Raw genomic sequence first — 24,714 nt, 5'->3', positions numbered from 1 at the left:
GTGTTGTGTAGTTCACTTGTGATTCTTTGTGTTTATGTATGAGGAAGCTTGTAGATATATTTCTTATTTTGTACATTATGTGCTTCCAAGTTGTGGCATATCGGTTTTTCTAATACTAGAAAGTTTTCATAGCTTATTCACAAACATTTGACAACCACCGCATATTTGTCTTTTAGTGCTTTCTCTTTCAATTACCAAGAATCTATTGCATGAGATTTAACAAGGAACTGCCAACCAGTGTGGGTTTAAAAAAAGAAAAGTAACTATCCGTTCCTCTCATTGCATTCCTCTTTCTGTTTAACCAGGAACTGAAACATGTTATTCGTTTCTCTTAAAAACACATTGTGTTATCCTTTTTTTTTTTTTTTTTTTCAATTTGCTCTTCCTCCCCGTCATCTCACCTCACCCCCACCTCCATGCAGTCTCTGGGAAGAGAAGCAGTATCTGGAGAAAGAGAATGAGATTCAGCCGAAACCTGCTGTAAGTTCATCGTTGCACCATCCAGGTGTAGTCTAACAGACGTGGATTACTACTGCAACAGCGGTCTTCCGAGGGGATAAATGAGTTTTACTCTAAGCCTCCATCCAGGCTTAATCCCTCAATATGACGACTTCCCATTAGCATATTTTTTTTGGAGCCATTTGAAGCTAAAAGATTGTATATTACGATCTCCCATTCAGACAAAACGATTGCATGCAAGTTGAAAAAGATTTAATCCTCGTTACAGCTGGAGAGAGGTATTAACTTCTTTGTTTTTTAAGGAAGGCAAATTAAGTTAGCAATGGATGGTATTCATCCCCGGAGGCAACAAATGTAGCAAAATGCATAACAAAGCAGACATTATATATTATTTAAAAGTTCAATAAATATATTTCCTTAAAGTGTACACAGGCATCAAAGACAAAAACAGTCTGGTCTTTGGACAGTTGATAGCAGGGTTGAATCCCAGGGTCTTCTTGATGCTGTAGGGCATATTAATACTGTATCACCAACACACATGTATGTAGAGCTGTTGGGCGTGGAACCACACTTGGATGTCCATTAAAATTCTAGTAGCTAATCACCTTCAAAAAAACTCAGCAACTGTGTTGAAGAAAAGGAAAGTATTGCATTCACAATTCTTCAAAATGTTGTTGCCTCTGCAGGTAATTGCAAAAGAAGGCCAGGTTTTGAGCTTATAGCTTATTGCTTGGGCCCAGGATATTTTTTAGGAATGGTACACGTCCCTAACAATATCCATCAACTTCTGAAACGTCCCTCGTTGAGCCGCACACTGGTGAGATTTATGCCCGATCAGATGTGTTTTCAGACATATTCAGAGATCCCAGTCCCCGAACGGGGTTCTGTGTCTTTCAGACCATCTGAATGGGATGCTGCTACCATATCTGCAGAGTGCAGAGCGGTAATAACAGCATGCACGCCAGACTATAGCACAGGTAGGAAGATTTATTTCAAAATACTAAGAATTTAAATCGGTGCATAAAAATGTCCTGGCAGAGGACCACCAGACCGCTGGCGTACATCGCTGAAATGAAACCTGCGCCAATGACTTGTTGAACGAGTTCCACAGCTTAAATTTGTAATACTTTGGGGGTTCTGTTATGCAATTACTTTTTAATCACTGATCGCGATCGTGACAAAAATTCTCCATGTAAGTCTTTTTTTTTTGGAGTGTCTAAAAATGACAGTCATGCCTTCGAGAGACAAAACAAACAGGAGGAAATGAATTACAACTGATGGCAGACTATTTATCTTGGACATGTCTTTGTGTCCTTGTGGTTGGAGTTGGAGTGAATTTACAGCTACGAAATATTAGAGAACAATGTGACACATGCTGGTTTCCTGCTTTTTATAGGGAGCCAGTATTGCAGTAAAAACAGTTGCCGCATTTTGACCGCTCGACATGAATTATCAAGTGGCAGCATTGAGCGGACAAAGGCATTGCGTGCCACTGTGGACACGCACAGCACCAGGAGTCGTGAAGAATTCTCAGCTAACATCAAGAAGTGTGCGGTGAAGTCGTATTCATCCAAGCATTGCCTTCCTTTAGTGTTGTTGTGCTGTACCCTACTGTAGACTGATACTGAAGAAAAAGCCACAAACCAGCTTTAGAGTGCGTTCCATCGATCAAGTTGAATCAATCTTATCCAACATTTACTTTTTTTTTTTAATCTTTGTTGCGCAGAAAAGGATGATGATTAAATGTAAGACATCAAACTACAACTAGTCGTCACTGAAAATGAGTTTTTACCATCGGAACTGACTGTATTTTCCATCAATACTTTAAAACTTTGCCTCTTAAATAAACAAGAAATCATCCATGTGCAAAGCAAAGGCTGTTGGATCGGACACTTAAAAAAAAACAAATGGTATTTCGCCTGTAGCCTGAGCTCAATTAAATCATCATCATCGACCCGCTAGTCTTGATATGTGATGTAATGTTCATAATGCTGGTGGGTCCTCCAGGAGCTGGAGAGCAGAACAAAGGCCCTGCAGGACAAATATGAGGATCTGAAGAGAGAGGTTTACCAGAGACAGCTGGAAGTCAGGTATTTTCTCGAGCTGTTGTTTCGGTGAGCACACATGCAGTCTCCTCACGTTGCCCTGCAGGGTGATACAGGTGCACACGTGGAAGCCTTCATAACTTTGCCCTTTTGTTCCTCTTTGTATCTTTCCAGTTTCATTCAGTTGGCTGAGTTTAAATGTTTAAATCTTAATAAGAAGCAGTGCGGCTGAACTTTTTTTTTTTTTTTTTAATCAAAATTCTTCAGATAATGAGCGTTCTTTTTGTGTCTTGCCCTCACTCCATGTGCAGAAGTCTGACAGAAGATGTGGAAACGCATGAAACGCAGATATTGAAAGAACAGAAAGAGCTTGAAGACAAGATGGAGATCATAGAGCTCAAAGAGGTCTGTGTGTGTGAGAGTGTGTGTGTGTGTGTGTGTGTGTGTGTGTGTGTGTAGTTGGACACAGCTTAAAGCATACCATCAATAAAATAACATGTTTTTTCTTACATTTATGTGGGTGTTGCCAACCAGGCTGAGAAAGCCCGACTCATCAGCATCCCCGATCAGGTTTTAAAGGAGACTGAGAGGAAACGGGCAAAGAGGGAGTAAGTGCATGAACCCCCTGGATATATTTATTTTTTTATGCGTCAAACACTAGGAATAAAAATGAGCCAGTAAGGGTCCTTCAGTGAGACACTGGGAAGGAAACATCTTTTGAGAATCAAGGCACTCCCTGTCCGTTGGCTCGACTTCTTTTAGTAGTCTCCCTCTCTTCATCTTGATCTCCTCGACACGAAAGAGCTGGATTTAATTGGATGAACTCCGACTGATCGTTATTGTAGTTTTGCCAATGAGGAGGGCGCTTCGTGTCAACTTTTCATTGGACTCAAACAAAAAACAAACACAATATTTGTGCAAAATAGAATCCATCTTGCAAGAATAACATTTTCCTTTCTCCGATACAAGAAAAAAAACATGACAAACATATGCATCAGACGTTCGTTTTTCTAATCAAGTGCAGCCGCAGTCAAAAGCCCCTTCATCACCAGGAAATGGTTCCAGTGGCACACTGCAGTCTCCTTTTATGTTTATTCCAAATTAATATTTGGCTTACAAGTGATGCAGTGGACTGGCTGTATGAGCCACGTGAGCTGTGGCTTGTAATTTATAATTCACAAAGCTGAGGGGTGCTTTGGGGGTGTGTGTGCGTAATAAGATGGAGGATACGCATACTTCATAAGATATGCACTCTCAGAAGTGAAGGGTAATGAATGGATATTCTTCACTTGGTCTTATTACACTTGTTCTTTGTATGTTTCAAATGTCCTTCCACCTCTTAAAGATCTGCAATGAAGAAGGTAGAAGCACTAAATACAGAGATTTCCGGAATGCAGCAGCAAGTGAAGGACGTGGCCGAGTGCATCAGCTCCCTGAGGTGGGAGAAGAAGGAGTGGAGTGAGGAGCTGGAGGGTCTCAGGGCCCGAGTAGATGCCAGTCAGAAGGAGTGCAGACAGCGACTAAAAGAGCTGGAGGTCAACAGGGAGGATGAGGCTGAGCTCGTGGGGAACGGGTACGAACTTCTTACACAGTCAAAAACTGGAGGAGACACTTTTGCCGTGTCTTTATTTGCACATCGTGTTGTCGTCCCCAGGGCTCTCCTGGAAATGAAGCTGCAGAACATCACGGGCGACAGGAAGCACCTGTATGAGAGCCAGTCGGTGCAGCTCCGGGAGAAAAATAGGTACAGAGTGACCACCGCGCATGCAAATAAGTCCACAAACCTCGACAATCACAAACAATACACCAGTAAATATGTGTTCTTTCATATATATTTGGCATTCAGGCAAAGAGCTTGCGGTTGTAGTTTCGTCAGTGTTTCTCTACGCGTCGGTAAATATTTCAAAAAGGTGCGTGTTTCTCCTCAGGCAGATGCAAGCCCTCAAGAGGATGGAGCATGCGCTGACCATGGACGCTGAGCAACTAGAGCTCACACAGTCCGTCTACAAAGGGTTGCAGACACAGGTGACCTATCGATTGTTACATTCAGTGTAGAAGAAAACATAGCTCAAATGGAGGATTCATGAATATTTACCAGTAAACCTGACGTGGTTTGCAGCTTTGTGTCTTACCTGGTGTTTGCAATCTGTTTGGACATTTTTTTTTTTTTTCACAGGTGGGGGAAAACTTTTGGAGTAAATGTCATGTTGGTCGTAATGTTGTTAATCTGCGTCACACCAGAAGCAGTTTTACATTCTTGAGCTTCCTGTTATTTTACTGATGTTCACAGTTTTTAAAAGAGGAAAAAAAGAGGAGAGGGAGAGTCATGGGAAATGCATCAGCACATCTCACGGGCACATAACAATATGAAAGGAAATCGCAATGACACATCAGGGAATTAGGAAACATTTGAAGAGGGGGGAAAAAAGTGTCGTTTTGATGATTTATTCATTTTCACTCATCTGTCAATCAATTATGACTCTCACATGAGTATGGATGTGATTGATGGCTGTGATTTTTGGTTGTGTTCTCAACTTTGGACCACATGAGACCTTATATGGACATAGAATATTGATACATTTAGTGCTACGTTCATGTAGCTGAGATCAAATTGAGCATTTTTTAAATTCTTATAGCTGGGGGAGACAGTTTATTTTGGGCATTATTTGGCAGGAATCCCATAATAAAAAAGGAAAAGGCCAAAATAAGCCAGTATTTGAAAATACAGCCCTCATACTGCAGGTTCCTTTACTCCTGTCTGTAAAATGTGCAAAAAAGAGTTGAATAACAATTTTCTGTATGGTTATATTTGCATTTTTGCCCAATGAGGCCAACCATATACTGCCCACCCCATCTTTAAACCTCCTGATCTGATCTTTTTGTTCTTCCATGGACTAACATTTTTTTTAAATATGGAGCGGTAGCTCACAGCACTCAACAGGAGGCCTGGCAACCCTGCAGAGAGGGGCAATCCTCATGCCTAAAGACATAAATCTTTCATTAGTTCCAGTGTCATTGGATCCAATGGCTATCAGAGGGGCCTCGGGGAAACTCTGATATATAGTATTAATTATTTTTGCAATCAATGTTTAATGTGGAATAGAATATGCACTGACTGAATTTGATTTGACGTTTGGTAATTTTGTACTGGATCCTTCTGGTCTTTCCTTCCGCAGTATTAAAACGTGTAATGGACTGCAGCCAGGGAAACGCATGATAATACTGTTCTACAAGTTTTTAATAAGATTCATGAGTGACGCACGGTGGATGTGAGATCTACTCGATTTTGAACAGACTTTTGACTCCAATTTCCAGTTAGATGCTGTTCAAAAACAAGAAGCCAGTATTCAGCGGAGGATGGAGCTTCAGAAAGAGGTGGATGCTCTGAAAGTCGGCGTTGAAAAGCAGGTGGGGAGCAGTGTGCGTGGGTAGACACATTATCATTAGCAGCCATAAAATGGAATGCAATTTACTGCAGTAGCCGTCTAACGAATCCATCTTTATGGGATCTATAATTTATTAAACTTTTGTTGAAACTGATAGAAAAGTGTGGATTCTTCCACTTCTTAGTTTTAATATATCTCTATATGTGACTGTGTCTGTATATATTATGTGAGACCCTTTTTTCCTTTTTCAAACTACCTTTTCTAAGTAAATGCTATTTTTATGTTCAGGTTATTTTTCCAATCTTCCATCTTTTATCTTCAGTTTGAAGGCAAGGTGATATTATTTCCCATTGCATTTCTATCTCATCCTGTGTGACAGAGTTTGGCAAAACTTTAATGATCCCTTTTGGGTAACGTCTGAACTTTACAGAGAAAAGTTTCGATATCCATCTTCTATCCATCTTCCCTGTATTACGGGTCTTTCAGCCCACTTTGGCTTCCCTATTCTGCTGTCAGTAACCCTTAGATTGCGGTCAAATTGTACGATTTTTTTCCACTGAAATCGACACTTAATGTCTTCCCAAACCAGCTCTGGGTGTCTGAGGAGGAGAGCCAGAAGATGCTGCAGTATGGGATGATTCAGGGGCTGCTGAGGGAGTCAAATTGCCTCAGAGAAGAACTCCATAACCTCAGATGTCTGACACAGATCAGAGTGGAGGAGAGGGGCAAGAAGCACCGGGAACTGCTGAGGGCTGAGGTGGACATAACACACACATACATGCAAACACATGGTGCAAATGGACATTTAAAATAGCTTGAAATAGTCACAGATACGCATGTTTCATGTGTAAAAAAAAATACTTACGGAACTAAAAGTAGGTTCATGTTTTAAGCTCTTTGAGTGTGATGAAAAATGACACAATTTCAAAGAGGGCAAACGTCTTTACTGCCCTTACAACATTACTGTCACCACAATATGATAATAGGAGAATGATTTGGGGGGGAAATAAATGGAGACCGGGCAATTTTTTACTTCAGTTAAATTGAAGATGGGAGTCTTTGGGGAACATTTTTTGGCAGAAATTACTTTTCTAAATGACGCTGGATGTTGGCTCCTCTCGACCGGAATCACAAGTAGCGCCTTTTCTCACACTTTCAACTACAGATTCAGAGGATTTTGTGCCTGATTAGTAAATAATGACAATAAAATGGATCAGTGAATTCAGAAAAAACGATTCTTCTTCACACGGAACCAGGAGCGCTGAATCGGCTCATTTCCGTAGCGTTTCTCTTCACGTATTAAAAGTGTCGGGAGGGAAGCTGCTGCAACATAGAAAAATATAGGCCGACAAATCTGATTTGAAGGGTGATGTTTGCGCACACACACACACAAACACACACACACACACACACACACAGAAGTGATGATAATGTAGTTTTACCTGTGTAACTCTATCCACAGCAGCTGAACCAGCACATCCAGCAGGAGCTGCAAGAAAAAGACCTCATCATCATGGACAACAATAAGCTGAATACTATGCTACAGCGCAGGTTGAACTGTTGTTTTCTCCTCTTGTTACATCATCAGATACATTTCATTAGATGCAAAGGTGTTGTAATGAAGAGGATTTGGGTTACAGAAAAGCTACAAAGCTGTTAGTATTTGGGGAAGCATAATCTCTTCTCTAAGTCCCTTTTTCTTACTCTTATTTCTCTTATGGAAGTAAATCTAAAGATTAAATTTCACACTTATTACATTTTTTGATATATATTATATGCAACAGGCCAACTGCACACAGGTCTGGGACCCAAGGTGTCAGGCCCCGTACAAAATGTCCTTCAAAGAGATGCATACCAACCAAGAAGAGACTCAAAATGACCACAAAAAGACACAAAAAAAACAACAAAAAGAGGCTGAACCACTATGAAGTGCCTGTATCTTCCTCCTATGTAAAACAGGTGGTGCATGTCTGACCTAATGGCCCATAATCCGCTCATGAGCGTCAGGAATAGTGCTCCTGCATCCAGGGTCAACGAGTACCTGCACAATACGCCCACGGTCTTTGTGACCGGTGTGGGGAACATATTTAATTCCCACAGTATATTAACGTGACTGTAATTACATCCCCCGGTTATTTGTTTGTCTCATCTGATCCGTGTAACGGTCGGGATCACAATTAATTCAGACATCTGCAAGTGTTGTCAGGGTGGAAAAACGCTCCCTTACTAATTGGTCATACTTCAGTGTTCAGACACAGTCGAATGCATCTGGCACTACCCAGAACAACAGCAGACTCTGTCTACATTCAATTCGTTCACGGCCACGGATTACAGTCTGATGCCGATCCGCTCCGAAAAACTGCGTGTAGTCGAGCAAAAACAGGGGAGGATGATAATAGAATATTACGTATCCGTCTCATACTTCTCAGGCAGTCCCTGTTAACGTGTCGAACATGAATGGCAAACTGAAATGTCACGACGCGTGAGACTTTCGTTCTATTTCAATTCCATCCCCTGATCATTTGTGATGAATATGACTTTTTGAAATTCAGTCTCTGCATTTAACCTCCTAGCATTGAGCAGCTATCATCGGCTAAATGAATGCAAATGTTTAAAAGAACGGATAATTGTACTCCAGATGAAGATCATTGCTAATCAGCGTTTTCCTCCCTTAGAGTTTTACAGTACTGTAAGCTGTGCGACATGATCACAGAAGAGAAGAATAAATACGTCAAACTGAAGCAGATCGCCTCACAGGCGATCAGGGAGCTGACGGAGCAGGTTAAAGTGCTGGAAAATGAGGCCGAGATCCAACGCACCATCGTCATCAACAAGGACCGGTGTGTTCATGTGTTTTTTGTAGACGGAGGGTTGATGTCCAGTGAAATGATGCAGAAAAGAAGGCGTAGTCATCCATGATGAAATACTATAACGATGCAACGATGGCACTTTTCTTGACCTGTGCGTTTGTTGGTATTTTCCAGATCACTCACAAAGGCTCGTATGAAGATCTCTAACAGCTCCAAAATAAGGGACAAACTGCACAATGACATCTCCAAGGTCCACACACACACACACACACACACAGATGAGACAGTCAACTTTATGTAATATGTTATTAAGAATAATGTGATTATGGGAGACCCAGGGTTGAACATAGATTCAAAATGTTGAAAACAAGGTTTAGAGCCCTTCTAGAAATGATAAGAGCTGGTTTTTCTCTTTTTGTGATCTATAAGACTGTTGAAACATTGCATTAAACAGCAAAAACATGCCTTAGTGAGCCAGATGTGTGCAGTACAAGTTCTACCAACCGAATTCAAGTTCAAATGTTATCCCGACATCAATACTTACATCCTCCAGGTTGCCTGGAAGCACCGTCAGGTCGGTGAGGAGTGTGAGGACAAGCAACTGGAGATGATGAAACTCACACAAATGATCAGCCTGCAGGAGCAGGCACTTCTGGAAGTAAACAAGAATCATGAAACGGCCATACAGCGCCGCAATGCTCTGTACGTTCATGATTCGGAGCTTGCATTGCCATCATGTACGGGATCTAAACTGTACGTCTGATAATGTGTGTGTCCGTGTGTCACCTCCAGTGGCATTCAGCTCCTGGAGCACGAGGAGGTGTTATTCAGCTACTATGAAAAGCTGAACGTCCAGGAGGCAGCCATCACTAAGGGCAGCATGACGCTGGAGACCCTGGAGAGGGAGATGAGGGACGTACAGCTGGAGATTAACGAGGAGAAGAGACGGATCGACCTGAAGAAGAAGGAGGTGCCTCTCCAGAGAAGGTTGGAGGGGGAGATCACCATGCTGCGGATAGAGGTGGGGAAACCATAAGCCTCACACGTCCTCACACAGACATTAGCAGGTGCTCATTTGTTACAATATGTCAATTCAGTCTGATGGACTTTCGGCGCGAAAAAAAAAGTGATTCCACTAAACTTTCAGAAGTCGTTAGTTTGAAAAGCGGTGGGCAGAAGGAGACGTGTGCACTTGGTCGATGGTTGAAATCGTTGACGTAAGTAATAGACATGCTTCATAGAAATCACTCGTTATTTCTGTTGTGTGAACAGTGATGACAGTGTGCCGGTCTCCCAACGCCCACTTCTTGTTTGTCTCCTCTCGGTCTTCGTCAACAAGCACTGAAAACACTTTCTCTTTTCTTTTTTTTTGGCTCAACTATTGTCTGCTGTGAAAAGAGCTTCCTGTATAATTACTTTCATTACACCCCGTGCACTCAACCGTTTTGTGGTCCCTTCTTTTGTTTGCGACAGCTTGAGTTGCTCCCCTTCTCCAGGTATTTCATTGTAATGAATGAACATCGCGCACAGAAGCGCGTGTAATCGGTTTCTATAGGGGCCCCGACGGTTTGTGGAGTGGAGTCCATTTTGCTCAAATATCCACTCATTTGTGCAGATGTTGCCTTCAAGTCCACTGCTGTCCACATTTCCCCCCGCCGTCCAATCACAGCTGGGCTGCATCGTGATGGAGGCTGAAGCTTGTTGGATTCGAATCCTATCTGGAAGCAGTCAGGCTTGTCGATTAGTTCCTCCTGGCGTGATCAGATGTTCAAAGTCGCAGCGGAGAGACAGATTGTGTGTGTGTGCCTTTAAGACTCTTAAAATTCTGTGTAACAGGCGAGGGACTTTTGACCGTTATGCAGGCCATTGTCCAGCTACCGGTGTGTGTTCCACCATGTTAATAACAATCATTTTAGACATTTATGTAACGTCCGTGGAGAGTGTTGCAGATTGTGTTTTCTCTGACTTTTTTGTGGATCTTTGTCGAGTTTCGGGGAAGTCCAGAATACAATACTTAAAACACGCCAGAGGATTCAGTCAGAGCACCGCTAATGACCAGATCTCTGTTTTTTTGAAACACTTCCAAAGCTTCTCCTTATAATGAGACGTTTGGAATGCTCCAGTAAATATGCAGTGTTGGAGGGGCTTTCTTTTTTTAATATAATGAACAGACTCAATATTCATATTCTACTTCTGCTCATACAAAGAATATCAGCAAAAGTACTCCAACGTCTCCAAAGACCTCTATAGACAGTTTGAGAGATAGTATTGTATTTTTGTACACTATTATCCTATCATTTCGTCGAGGTTCACTGAGCGTTGTGAGAAGTTTGATCAGACACAGTAATGGTACGATCCAAACCAGGAGTGACAAACCCGAAAAAAAGCAAACATTACACCCGTTTCGCAGACAAGCATGAATAAATGACTTAAAAATACAAGCAGCTTTACAATATAGAGAGTGACAGATGTACAGAAGCACACACACACACACACACACACAGTTCCCCATTGCGTCGTGGGATAGGGCGTGTTGCTGCACTGGATGAGAGCGGCTGGTTTTGACTTGCTGCTGGACCAGATTTCTCTCATCTGAGTCTTGTGCTCATTTTTGGATGAGATGTTCTTGTTGGAACAGACTTCACCATGTGCTGCTTTTTTTGGTGAAAAAAAAAAAAGAATCCACTTTCCCTTGTCTCCATCTGTTTACTCCTTCTGCTGTTTATCGTTTGCTACAACGGGCCTTGTCAGTGCCACGCGTTTTCTTTCACTCTCATTTGCTATTGTTTCTCTCGTCCTTTCTCTCCTTTTGTCCGACCACACTTGCTTTCATTGTTCCCTCAAGGCATTCTCCTGGGTTTTTTGTTTCATTGGAAGAAACAGTATCTCACTAGAAAGTCCCTTCCTGCCTCCCTTCCCCTTTTTTCCCCATATTTGTTTTTGCCGATCGCTGACCGACCTTGCATTTGGCCGTAGACGCAGTACTTTCCTACCTTCTGTCCCTTTTTAGCCATGCAAGCAGAATGACAAATGACAGTCTGATGGCCAGTCGCGCCGTCTCTCGGGTCCGGACTCAAATATTTCAACAGCTGTCGCCATGAAATGTTGCGCAGGCATTCTTGATCCTTAGAGGGTAAACCCTGTTGACTTTCATGATCCCCTGATATTTTCTCTAGTGTCACGAGTAATGCCACGAAATTAGTTACAGACTTCCAGATTTTTGCGCTTCATGCAAACACACCTACACTTGCAAACTGCTAGACTTTATCATATGTCAAAATCTTTAGCTGACTCTTACACGCATGCAACTCCTGGAACTTTCGACCAATCAACAGCTCCCTCCTGTGATAAGTGAATCAGTTCGTTCATCCACCCAGCCACCCGCATTTTGTGCAAATAGCAAATCATTTTCTAAATCGCCGTTTTCCCCTCACACAGCCGTCCACCTCCCCCTTGGGTGCAAAAAAAAAAAGTGAACCGCCAGGGTTCCTCCTATTGCGGGGAGGCTTGCCAAATCAATTCATGCTCCTCGCGAAATTCATTCCCTCTATGAATTCAATTTCCATGCAAGTGCCTGTGCTGTCGATTTATTACATATATTGTGTATTTGTATTCATCTGTGACCAGTTTATCTGCTCACTGCAGAACCCCTCCCCACCTCCCTTTGATGGGAAATTTTGACAAAGATAGATCGGCCCATCTGTGGGACTATTGAAGTTCAATATACTCTGAGGCTTTCATTTGCTCAGAAGAATTTTAATTGCTGCAAAGTAAACAGAGGTTGGTGTCGGATTGTGAATTTACTACTTGTTTATCCGTCGCCGGCACGGCGGCGACATCTCAAACGCACACGCAGGTGCACACGCGTCGGCTGCACACGCTGAGATCAGAGCGGCGTTTTGGGAAGTTGTGATAATACCCCTCACAGCAGCATCTGAACGTTGTCCTCTGATGACTTGCTGTACGTGTGTCGCACAAAGTCACATGCATAATGTCGCCAACAGAGATTTAATTATAGAGCACCTACACGATCAGTGATGGAGTAGGATTTACAACAGGGCGAGGCTGATGTTGTGCTACTCGCCGTCCCTACGGTGGTGAGCCACATTGTTTTCTCTGTCCCTTTGTCTAACCTGTCTTGGACTAAAACCACGGGGAAACTCGCCGTGAATCATGATAGATGTGTGCAAGTGTGTTGTTTGTGAGTCGGAGAGGAAGTGGGAAAGACGAGCACGGAAATGAAAAAAATGGCTGATAAACTCCACTCTGGAACCTTTTTGAAAGTCATAACCGACTTCTCTTCACGCTGCTGCCTAAATACGCACGAGTCTTGGTATCCCGAATGAGATGAGTCCTTCGATGCCGTTCTTTTTTTTTGTTGGACCACCAGTGAATTAGCTGCTGATTCCCATGGCGGATTTCTAATGGAATAGCTTTTCAGATGTAAGGAATAAAGCTGTTTTTTCCCCACATTGTAGACATTTGTTTTGCCTAATAATCACCGTTGGGTCTCATGAGCCTTGACGCAGGCGGGAAATAGTCCTGCATCCCAGTGAGAGAGTGAAAGTGAGTTTGTTGTCATAGTCTTGGAGGCTGTGCAGTGATCTGCCTGAGGAATTCAGGCCTTCACAGCCGCTATCACCCTTTAAATCTCCTCTGACCATAAAGATTATTCACTTCCCTTTTTTTGTTGCATCCCAGTTACCTTATCAGACATTGTGTCTCATCATGATTGTATGTTTTTATTAATGATGAAGCTTCTATGGATGTATTAAAGCATGTTTGTCATCACTGAAGCACCATAACTTTAGTTTAACATGACAAGTTGACTAATAATAGTGTCTCTCTATGTGACTTGCTGTCAAATATTTGTGGCACATTTTCATCTGAATTATAAATTATTCTTTTGAAAGCTTCGGTTCACATTCTCTGCTAATTAACCTTCCATAACCTTATTAGGATTGTCATTTTACTGCTGTTTTTACTTTTACTGACCTTTCCACTTCACTGATCTCTCCCTTTTGTCTTTTATTCCCTTTGAATGCGCTGAACTTTGTAACCTAATTTTGGGGTAGCGGTATGTAAATAAGGTAATTATTTATCTTTTTATTACTCTACTTTTAAGCACGCGGCGTGCCATCTATTATGTGGCTCTTTAATCCATCACGCTAACTACTGACTGAGTGGAAATTATGCAAATGCATGCAAATTGCATATCTGCGTCGACGCCGTCACATGCACGTACGGTGCTTTTACAGCATCCACCAGCCAAGAAAGCAGCAATTATTTGTGACAGTCAGAGCAGAGACGGTTACACGGAGACAGATGACAAAGAGAAAGACAAGCAAGCGGCGCATGTGGACAGAGGGCGGGAAGAAGGGTATAAAAATGTTATGAGCGAGGGCACGGCGGGAAAAGAAACAGAAGAGCAGAGAGAGAGAGAGAGAGGGGAAGCAGGGTGACGGAGATGCCAGCGTGCCATCCATCATGGCGTGTTTAAGTGGCGCAGGGTGGTTACGTATGAGGGCGAAACACAGATCAATCAGACTCAGAAGTGAGGAGTCTGAAAAGTTCACGTTCGTTTATAGCTCAGAAAAATCAATTAAAACTCAGATTGCAGCGAGGTGTCTTTCTTTGCACTGAATATTCAAATCTTCACATTGTTGGATCGCAGTTGGTTTGCTGGTCATTTGATTGACGCTAGAAATAGTTTGGAATCGTCGCTTGAATTCCAACCAATATGTTCTTTTTTTTTTAATAAATGGAAAAATATGCTAAATACTGTGTTATCTTCCACAAAAAGAGCAAAGGATTCAAAGGCGTTTTGACGTCTCTGTGGCTTAATTTAAGTTCTGATATTTACTGATCGTTCATTCGACTCCATGCGGCGCGCGAACAAGGATTTGTTGTCCAAGTCATATGCTCGCAGATAACCTTGGTCCCCGTTGGTCAGCTCCAATTCCCGTCTCGGATTCGGGCATCCTTGTCTGCTTTCACATCCTATCTCCCCCCCTTCATCACTCTGCCTTTCTCTTTGCTCTCCCTCACTTTATCTTCCTCCGTCTGACAGCCTTTTATCAGCCTCTCCTTCTACATCTGCTCCACTCTCATCTCCGCTTTTCAGTCCGTCCGATGCTTATTGTCAGCGCTGTCTGCTTCCCAACCGCCCCCTCCACCCCTCTCCCCCATCCGTAAACCGCAGCCTCACAAACACCTCAGTTGATCACATGACAGTCACGCTAATGAATTGAAAACCTGAGTCATATGACATTGAGGGAAAGCGGCGAAACACCGCCGTCTGCTTTAATCAGACTCACTGTCTGCTTGCGGAGGCTTCATTAAGCTCTTCCAGCGGAGGGAGGGGGGGTAAAAACCGGGAATTATCGCTTTGTTCCAAGTCTGATTTTCTCACATCAGACGCGGGCGTGGATACATGGGAAGTTGCGTGCGCGTACACGCACGCCGTTTGGTGGAGCGGAGAGAAGCCGCCGTTTCATAAGCCGGGTCACGGCGGGTCAGACCCCTGTGTACAACATTTTTCCACACACTTCCCACTCTTTTCTCTTTGTTTGTACTTTCTGCTGCCTGTCCACTCTCTTCTTCTTCACTTCAATTTGTCTCCAGGCGTCTTTTCATATTTTCTCATGTTTGCTTTTTCTCTCGTCTGTCATCCTATCTTTTTCCTGCCGACGTCCCTTTTATGGTCCCCGTCACCGTCCCTTGATCATCTCTTCTTCATATGTTTTTATATATAGACCACGTTTGTTTCGCTGTAATGGGCCCTCGGTCATTTGCTTCGACTTCCCTGTCGAGATATCGAAGCTATACTTTTAATTGCTCGTTTCCATCTGCAGTCCCAGCGCAGGTTAAGAGGCCATTTGTCTCCGTGTTTGTCTTTCTTTAAAACCCTCCCTTCAATAGTGGATATTCGAAAACCAATTGCTCTGCAAGAAACGCACTGATAAGGTGAATCCAGGTGCAGCTGTGAGTCCGTATCCTCCTCGTGAAAATGGACCAGAGCTGTTTGGAGCGAATCCCAGAGTCTTTAAATGTGGGTTTTGGTCCGTTGGTCAAAGCAAGCAAGTTTGTTCAGTGAACCTTTTAACACCCGAGTTTCTTTTCATTTCCCCTCTAAGTACGGGCCAACTTCTCATTGGTGTGTGAGCGGTTTATGCAAGACTCCGATGTTTTTTTTGGCTAAATTGTTCTATCGAATGGAAATAGTCTAAATATCTTCTAAACAAAGGCTAGACATGCAAACAGGCTGTTCCTGCAGATTTCGTCAAAAGGCCAAAACTAGCTCACAATCTACACAAGATACCTTTTAATGAATGTATTAGATGTTCATTTTCTGTCATTCCTCTTCACAGTTAATCAATAAATACATATTTCACAAACGCCTCCCTCACTAGTTGCAGCTGTTTCAAAATAAGAGTCTAAAATGCCCTCCCTTCATTTCACGTCTTCTCTTATCCTGCCTGTTTTTTTGTCTCTCACCTCATATTCTTCATATATTTCCTTTTTTATCCTTCTCCTTCTATTCCTGCTGTCTGAAGGGATGTCAGAATGTTTAGAGACTTGTCACCTAGTCTGAAGCTCTAGTGTGGGCAGAATGATACATTAGGCTGAGAAATGTTTTTTTCCTGTTTAAATCCCCAGTGCAATAGGATCTTTAATGCCCAGAGGACATGGCACTTGAAACGCAGACAGCAGCTGACTAATTCTAGATTTGTTGCTTTTCATGTCGGGTACTTATTCATTTGTGTGAAGTGTGCTCTTGTGCAAAATGACTGTATTATTCTTATTACCAGACTTCAATGACAGTGGCTTGATGACTATAGTTGTTTCTTTCTCCACTGTGCAATAGACGAGCCTAAATTATACAAAATTATGCGAGTTCCACAGTGCCAACCAATAATCTTGCTTTTGTCTCTCAGTTGGCAGCAGCCAGGGACAAAACACTTGAAGGCCTGAATCAAACTATTGATTACAAAGAGCCAAAAGGCAAAGACCTCACTGCTGCAGAACTGGTCAAGAAGCTGGAGCAGGTACACGATACTACAGGGCGTTTGTGTGTGTTGTATATGAATATGTATTTGTAATCCACACGTAGATGGTACCATGAATTTAGGTCATCATTTCTTTACTTTTTAGTGTCTTCTTTGATAAAAAAATTGTCTCTGTGCCTGTAGCTCGAGGTGAATCTGGCAGAGAGCGAGAGGCGGTCACTGGAAAAAGAGCTCCTTGTGGACCAGGTGACCCGGCTCTCGAAGCCACTCAGCGAGCAGGCTGAGGACCGCCGGCAGGACGGACTCTCGATGGCGAGGAAGGTAGACGGCGAGATCCACTCGCGCGCGGTTCGCCGAGCATTACCGTTTCCCTCGTCTCTCTCTGTGTCTCTCTCTCTCCCTGGGCTGTCTGCGTTTCTACTTCTCAAACTATAAATAGCCTCAATAACAAGGCCCATTGCGTGCAGTAACTTGCAGAAACATTTTGGTTCATCATCGCTTTGCATCGAGGCAGATCTAAATATATATCGTATAATTAGCTTCGCAAGTCGTATCAACGCATTGGTTCTGTATCTAAATGCACATCGAGTCGGTGTCAGATTCAGCTTATCTGTGTCGTCTGCCTGCAGCTGAACGAGCTCCGGAGTCAAATCATCGACGCCAACCACCGCCTGATGGCCGTCTCTGCAGAGCTCGCCATGAAGCAAGCTGCCGCTCTGTCACTCCAGCAGGAGATCAGAGAGAAAGAGCTTCAGGTCAGAGAAACCGGGATAAGAGAGTGACTCGGACGATCATTTCACGCCCCTGGTTTATGTTTAAGTTCTCCTTTTTCTTATTCCTTAAGCAGCAGGTATTGTCCCACCTGGAGGGCGGAGCCAAGCTAATTACAATCAGCTTAGTTGGGAGCACCTGGGCCCGGTGTTTCCTGCTATGTTAAAGGATACTCCCTCTGTCTTCAGAGCACATTTAGGTTTCGTTTGTTGAACATGCGACATCTCTCTCGCCTCACACACACGCACGCACGCACCCTCGCCACTGATGTTCACATCATTATTCCCTCCGTTTCTTCTGCGTTAACCTTTCCAGTTAATTAAAACACTTAGTTTTGGTATTTCAGTCCGCGTCTCCCTCCGTTTTGTCGCGGCCCCAGAGCCAAGTCGTGACACCTCAAAGCCCTCTGTTTTGCTTATTTACGCAGCGAAACGACTCCGAATAAAATGCAGTAATCGCTTTCATGAAGATAAACCCCCGAAGGGTTCGTCGACATGTCATTGAAAGGAAAAAGAAACAAAGCATATGATTTACACTCCAAGCACCAGCGGCGCTGCATTACTTACACAATATTATCATTCAAGGATAATTTGTTGTTATTATGCAATGCAGGAAAAATGCAGTTGAGGCCAAAAAATAAAACGCAGTAGTGCAGTCCTGCGGTGCGTTTTTTTCTGAATTGGCATCAGGAGGAACAAAAGAACTTTCTGTGGGGAGATAACACGGCCGGCAGCGTGGCAGAATTAAAAATTCGACATCAGGGAAACATTGTCCATTAACGTGTTTGAACATCAAGCATCATTGTAAACACAGACTGTCCCACCGGACTCTTTAGTTGATCCATCTTTAATTTTCCTGCGACCGATCGTCACACAGCCAGGAGCAGACCGGGTAAAGTTGAAAGTTAGCACCCCATTAACAAATTCTGTATCCATGGCAACCAAAAAACATCTCTCTTCTTCTAGCTTTGCCTGTAGCTGCTAAAGGCTCCGTTCACCAGCTAGTAATTATGTTTGTTTACCATTTGGCGGTTGTTTAATGAGTGTTTTAGCTGAAAACAAAGAAACATACTGGTGTTTAGTTTACAGTAAGCTAGTTGGATGCCCCTGCTTTGCATCCCTGTCGGCTGGTAGAAAGCAGTAGTTTTTCATCATTAATCGTCGTTTTTGTCACTTCGCAGCAGAAGATAATGCAAAATACAGCTTGACAAAACACCAAGCTGAGCTCGAATGTTGTGTTTACAAACCGCAGATGACAAATCTCTACTCATTCTGCCTTTAAGGGAAGATAAAACGCCGTCAGCTAAATCATTATTTCTTGTAGAACGCTCCGAAATTCTGACATTGAGAGTCTCACTGTTTTCTGTCTCGCTAAAAGATTAAACCACTAAAATGCGAGGATTTTCCCACGTGCCTTCTAAATGATTCAAGACGCGTGTTAATAACCTGAAGAACCCCCTGCAGCCGATGTACGCCTCCAACTGATGTATGCCTGCAGCGTCGCAGGCAGACACAAGTCGAAAGTAGGAAAATGCAGAGGCATAACTTTGCCCAAATTCTGACAGTAATACGACCATCTGTTTTTTCGGGGGGGCCGCAGTTAGAATTGAATCGAGCCAGGAGAGTGCCGAGTGATAGGAATACAAAGCAAACGGTTTTCTTGCGCTGCCCCCCCCCCCTTGTGTCTCCAGATGGACAGGTGCCAGCGGCAGCTGGAGCAGGGCCTGCCGCCGTGCCCCGAGATGGAGAAGGAGTGGAGGAGGACGCTCCGAGACGAGAGGAGGAGACGGAGGGACAAAGAGGAGAGAGAGAGGGTAAAGGAGCACAAAGACGTACGCGGAGATCGCCGGTCAAAAAATTGATTGAAGTGCCGAGGGGCATGAAAAAAGGAGATAGAGAGACAAAGGAGAAGACGAAGTGGAGCGGGGACACAAAGTGGGACAGGAAGCGATTACGATTGCGAGGGACAAAAGGGCGGCGAGCTTACACAGGGAAGTGAGTCGACGGTGTCCACAGAGATAAGGCGGGATATAAGGTCGTTTTCACCTCATGCACAGACAAGAAAGGCACAGACACAGTTGTGTCAGACTGTCTGTTGTTGCCCCCCAGAAAGACGCCACACTCTGCATGCACAACGTCAAATCAATAGATGGAAATATGAAGAACCCCCGCAGTAACTGAGATATTATTGTATTTTTGTCGTTTTTATTATTTATCATGCATTTCAGGTTTCTCTTGAAATGTAAATGTGTTTTGTGAAGCTGATAAGGAGGAATGTGTTTCCGCCTGTTTATTTATTGGCATTTCCTGCTATTTTCTTCTTCTTTTTTCTTTTTTTTTTTGCATTCAAAGCCATTATTCCTTGTTTTGTTAGCACTCCTTAGATCACATGCCAGCGGATAAACTGTTCATATGCATGAGGGAAAAAATGGCCATCTCTTTGAAGTCTCAGTGAGATTTAGGCACAGTTCATTTGCATGCTGTTGTGGGGTGAAAGTCAAAGAGAGGACTCCAGTGTCATGAGGACATGCACACACCGGAGTGTGTTTTTTTTTTGCAGTGGAAATCTGCCGTGGTTACAAATTAATCCATCATCCAAATTCGGTTCACATCAACTTTGCCGGCCACTGTCGGTGAAAAAGAACTCATTTTATGATGCATGTTAACTGTATGTTTTGGAGAAACTCATCTAGAGCATCTCTAGTATCAATATCCTCCATAATAATACAACCAATACTCTCTCTGAAGATTCAAAGGGGGGATAAAAGAGGCAGGGATCAAACTTTAATCTGCTTGGTGTTTCTTGGCTGTGCTTTATCTTGAAATGTTAAAAAAAAAGAAGAAGCAAAATTAGTTATACCATTTTCCTGATTAAAATTTAGGAAAATTAACTTCTAAGCATTTTATCCAAGGTCATGCAGCATAAAATATTAAAACTGCTGTGTGTGTGTGTGTTCGTCTGTGTGTGTCCAGCTGGCTGAAGAAGAGGAGTGGCACCAGTTACCTAACGGACAGTGGACCACCGCCGAAGCCCGTCCCAATGCCTACATCCCCCAGGACGACCCCCTCCCTCTGCCCAAACCCTACGGAGCTCAGGCCCCCTTCAAACCCTCCCAACCAAGCCGACCCTAAAACCCTCACTTCCACATATTCTCCTTCCTCCCTGTGTTTGTGAACTAGTCCACTGCTGTTGTGTCATGTGAGCGCCTGCACTCGTGGACGGCATCTGGTTGTCATTTTGTGTGTTTTTTCTGGGAATGTAAAAGCTTGTTTACACTCACGCTTGCAGCAACACAGAAATACTGCAGGAGAGTGGAGAGGAAGACAGAGGGGGGGATTAAATATGTGTTTTGTTACATCATGTCTAGTAAAAAAATGTCATTTCTATTAGAGATTAGTAACTCTGAGATGCTGGAATATTCCTGCATATTCTTCAGTGCGTTGGTGCCGTTTCATCCTGCGTGCTTGTAATCTTGCAGCTGATGAATAAATTGCAACGGGGTTTAAGCTCTAAGCCAGGCTAAGAGTGCCTGCTTAATGCCTGAAATGATAAATGTAAATATAGAGAGGGAAGACCGGGCAATGAAAGAGCATAGAGAATGACAAAAGAGAGAGGAGAATTTCAATGAAGAGGGAACGAGAGATGGCAGGAGGAACAAAGTCAAAGGGGGAGAAAAAGAAGGGGAAAAAAACACAGAATCGGGATAAAAGCGGAGCTCTCAATGGGGCGGGGAGTTCAGACTTGAGTTTAGTGACCGAAAACAAAGTTATTTGCCTTTCAAGCTTTCCACTGATTTACTGGAAGTCGTTTCTATCGTCAGATCTCGACTCGAGGTGGAAGTAGTTTTGGCGTCGATGAACTCGTGGGCGGTTTTCTCTACCAACCCGAGCGAGGGCCGTTACCGTGCACCGCAGTCGTTCACAGCTCGGCTAATGTGAAAGGATACGTTGTCTGTGTGTTTACAAGGGGAAATAAAAACTGGCGTGATTGCTCTTTGGCTTAATTTATTGTCACAATAATCGGCGAGCTAATCGGCCGACTGTACATGAGAGACACCTCGCTGGCGGGAAACAAACGCCGGACGTAATTGGACAAGTGAATGGATGAACATGTGAGATTATTCGATGGAAGCGAAGGGTCGAACTAATCTGATCAGGATGTGGGGCTGCGTCAGACGGAAACACCTTGGCAACCGCGGGTTTTGTTTCTGATAATAGTGTTGGCCAACAGCTTTTAATGGTTTAATAAGGCAGCAGGTTGGGTTTATCCGTCCACCCAGTGTGTGTGTGTGTGTGTGTGTGTGTGTGTGTGTGTGTGTGTGTGTGTGTGTGTGTGTGTGTGTGTGTGTGTGTGTGTGTGTGTGTGTGTGTGTGTGAAATCATCTCCAGGCCGATGGTGAGAGCTGTCGGATTAATGTAGCCCCTAACTGTTTGTGCTTATTAGCTGGCTACATAACACTGACTGCATAACAGGGTGGGGAGTGATTTATTCACCTTTTTTCGGAGAAGGGAAATTTCCCCGAAGACAAATGGTTTGAGATGACTAACCCAAAAAGTGGTGACTGTCGAATTTAAAAAGAAAAAGGTTGCGTAATTTGGCGTGGGCGGTATTGCAAAAGGAGCATTTTATTAAAGCGTGATGGGGTGTGCTCCGGGCTCGACGTGGCTAAACGTGGCTCCGTGTGTCACGCTGAGTCAGTCAGAAAGCAGTTGTGCTGTCAGGAATCCGAGAAGCTCATTTCCTCCGATGCAGAGGGGTTTTTTCGAGCGTCGAACTATTTGACTGCGTGTTGAGATCATTTCCTAATTTCCCCCGAAGCTCCAGCGTGTTGTAGCTGGAGCTCGGGTTCTCAGGGTTCAAAGGGAATCCAATGGAAAACAAAGAAAGTTGCCACAAAAGCACAACATGTTCTTCAAGGGTTTGGCTGCAAAACAAGGAGAATAAAGCACATTTTGAAAAAAAAAACAGAAATCTCTTTATTTACACTTCATTTTACAAACTTGTTTTATGTAAACAGGAAACACGAGTGATGATGAAATCCCTTTTTTTTTAAGAGGAATGTTTTTGCAATTTCTCAAACTAAACCACTTCAAAACAACTTCTCCACTTCTTCAAACCAGACGTTTGAGTGAGTGTGTGTGTGTGTGTGTGTGTGTGTGTGTGTGTGTGTATCTTTTTGCTTTTAATATTTAAATTCACAGTACCTTATCATCAATCCTGTACTCTTTGATTTGATGGCTTGTACAACATTATGTAGATTGATTTTTGTAATTTGTCCTATAAACAAAGTTACTCTTAAGTTATTGGCGTCTGCTGTTTTTCTCTCATGCAAAATGTACTTTATGGACTATTTTAAGTCGTCAAAGTTCATGTAAGGTCACTTGTGTTTGCGTGATGTTGAAGAAAAGTTTTGTAGAAAAACATATTTCTCAAAAATAAAGGAAGAGTTGTCTCAAAAAAAGTAACAATCAGCGTATTAAACACTTACATATGTGATGAAACACAACTCGGATATTAATATGAGATTGAAATGCACGACAGCGCTCCGTCCGCACGGCGTCTGTCGGCACGTAATCAGGTTGATGGGGTGCAAGTGTTTGATTTATGAATTCCGTTTGCCGTATTTGACATCGGCGTTCATAAATTTGTCTGTTGTTTATTTGTTACAGCCGGGGTCGTATGAACCTGCAATTATTGATTTTCAATAAAAGAGAAATTGAATTAAACTGAAGATCTGTGTTCCCTTTTGCATTATAATTATGGGTACTGTTCATATTGTTGACCCCAATATGTTTATTTCTAAAAAGGGTGACTATTCCTTCTGTCCTATTGGGCGTCCAACCATCGCTCCCTCCCTCCCTCTCTCTCCCTAATCTTTCATCAAAGAGTGAGAGCTTGTTTATGAGCGCCTTTCAATTCCTCCATTCATCTTTCACTTCTCGCCCTCCGTCGCTCCATCATCCATCCATCTGTATTTATCCCCAAGGCCCAGACAATCATGACCGTTCTCATTCCCCCTCCCCTCCTCCTCATCGGTTTCTCCCTACACCCATCCATCCCCGGGACCCTCCGCTTCATTGCCCCTCTTCATCATCATCGCGTCACTTCTCCTCGAAGCCCAGCAGTATCAGCGTCTGCTTCAGAGCCGTCTCCTCCACGAAGCGGGCGTCCACGTTCTCCTGCTCCTCGAACGGGTTCAGAGCTGCAAGGCGAGGGGGAGGAGGGCGTTGGAGACTCGTGGATGATTCAGCACCATGAACACACACACACTCAAACGTGCACTACCTTGTTGCTCTATATCAGACAGGATTGTTGCCAGGTAGGTAAGAGGCAGAAACTCCGGTCTGAAGCCTGGCTTGTCTCTGCTGGTGAATGCACATCCCTGAGGAGGAAGAGGAGGAGGAGGAGGAGGAGACAACAAAAACACAACTGTGGGCTCTGCAGCTTTTCAAGGATTCACACAGTCAAGACGAATCTGCAGCAAACCCCCAAAACTAGTCCCCTCAACTCAGGATAAAGTTGGCTGCAGTTTAAGCCTTTTTTTCTGAGGCGGCCTCTCGCTCTCATGTGCCATTTCGTAAACGACCAATTAGCTGCCTGAAAGCGGCCAATGGCATCACGGAATGGACAGATGACGCTGTTTAAGAGACGAGAGGAGGTCCAACACCAAAACATAATTTACAACGACATAAAAGTGAGGGAAAAGGCAGTAGGAACCAGTTTGGCAGTTTTTCGTCCAATTCTTAATGACAAAATGCTTGCAAGACCAATGTCATTCCCATCAGCCTCGGCTCTATTTTGCCTTTATTGCTCATTAGCAAATGTCGGCGGCACTTTTTAAGTGTGTGTGTATCAGAACGCGTCGTCTTGCGTGTGCTTCGTTACCTTGTTGTTGTTGTGTTTCTCCAGCAGCGTCCTGGTAAAATCTCTGGAGATGGACGCTGAACTGACAGGATGATCCCACATATGGTAGATCCGCTGCTCTATAGGCTGCACACACACACACACACACACACACACAATACAGTTTGCATTTTAGGCATGTGGCTCATGTTGCCATGAGCGAAATCCCCGGAGCAATTGAACATCTGTCTCTTTCCATTTAGCCGACTGGAAGCCAAAACCATTATTGAGGAGTTGACTGCTAATGAGGCATTCCAGAGAAATCGTAATTTTCAGCATTACGCCCACCAGTAATAAATAACACTTAAGCAGAGAGAGACAATGTGACTGA

The 24,714-nt window shown here is 43.5% G+C and overlaps 2 protein-coding genes across 5 annotated transcripts in view; one reads left to right on the top strand and one right to left on the bottom strand.

Annotated features, from left to right (window-relative positions):
* The window catches only part of ccdc146 (coiled-coil domain containing 146), a 41,276-nt gene extending 18,352 nt beyond the window's left edge, over positions 1-22,924 (top strand). For both annotated transcript variants that reach the window (XM_084038571.1, XM_084038572.1), the window contains 19 exons: positions 423-480; positions 2,467-2,549; positions 2,816-2,909; positions 3,039-3,112; positions 3,850-4,077; positions 4,159-4,248; positions 4,433-4,529; positions 5,820-5,912; positions 6,480-6,647; positions 7,353-7,441; positions 8,566-8,730; positions 8,875-8,950; positions 9,254-9,402; positions 9,493-9,721; positions 16,638-16,748; positions 16,893-17,030; positions 17,339-17,464; positions 19,171-19,293; positions 20,453-22,924. In XM_084038571.1, coding sequence (XP_083894697.1) covers positions 423-480; positions 2,467-2,549; positions 2,816-2,909; positions 3,039-3,112; positions 3,850-4,077; positions 4,159-4,248; positions 4,433-4,529; positions 5,820-5,912; positions 6,480-6,647; positions 7,353-7,441; positions 8,566-8,730; positions 8,875-8,950; positions 9,254-9,402; positions 9,493-9,721; positions 16,638-16,748; positions 16,893-17,030; positions 17,339-17,464; positions 19,171-19,293; positions 20,453-20,611 — 2,350 coding nt within the window. In that variant the 3' untranslated portion in view covers positions 20,612-22,924. The remainder of the gene's footprint in view (positions 1-422; positions 481-2,466; positions 2,550-2,815; positions 2,910-3,038; positions 3,113-3,849; positions 4,078-4,158; positions 4,249-4,432; positions 4,530-5,819; positions 5,913-6,479; positions 6,648-7,352; positions 7,442-8,565; positions 8,731-8,874; positions 8,951-9,253; positions 9,403-9,492; positions 9,722-16,637; positions 16,749-16,892; positions 17,031-17,338; positions 17,465-19,170; positions 19,294-20,452) is intronic.
* The window catches only part of gsap (gamma-secretase activating protein), a 23,161-nt gene continuing 20,268 nt past the window's right edge, over positions 21,822-24,714 (bottom strand). The window contains exons 30-33 of one of the 3 annotated variants that reach the window (XR_014599129.1): positions 24,366-24,470; positions 23,766-23,862; positions 23,530-23,682; positions 21,822-22,404 (exon numbers count right to left, since the gene is read on the bottom strand). Coding sequence is in view for 1 of the 3 variants with exons in the window: in XM_084038573.1 (XP_083894699.1) it covers positions 23,582-23,682; positions 23,766-23,862; positions 24,366-24,470 (303 nt within the window). In the remaining 2 variants the exon portion in view is untranslated. Of the gene's footprint in view, positions 23,683-23,765; positions 23,863-24,365; positions 24,471-24,714 lie in introns of those variants that run through there. The other 2 variants (XM_084038573.1, XR_014599128.1) reach the window with 2 other exon arrangements.

The sequence above is a fragment of the Eutrigla gurnardus genome (assembly GCF_963514095.1).
Source record: "Eutrigla gurnardus genome assembly, chromosome: 21".
Classification (NCBI taxonomy): domain Eukaryota; kingdom Metazoa; phylum Chordata; class Actinopteri; order Perciformes; family Triglidae; genus Eutrigla; species Eutrigla gurnardus.
Note: the sequence above shows the minus strand (reverse complement) of the source record. Positions and strands in the feature narration are given on the sequence as shown.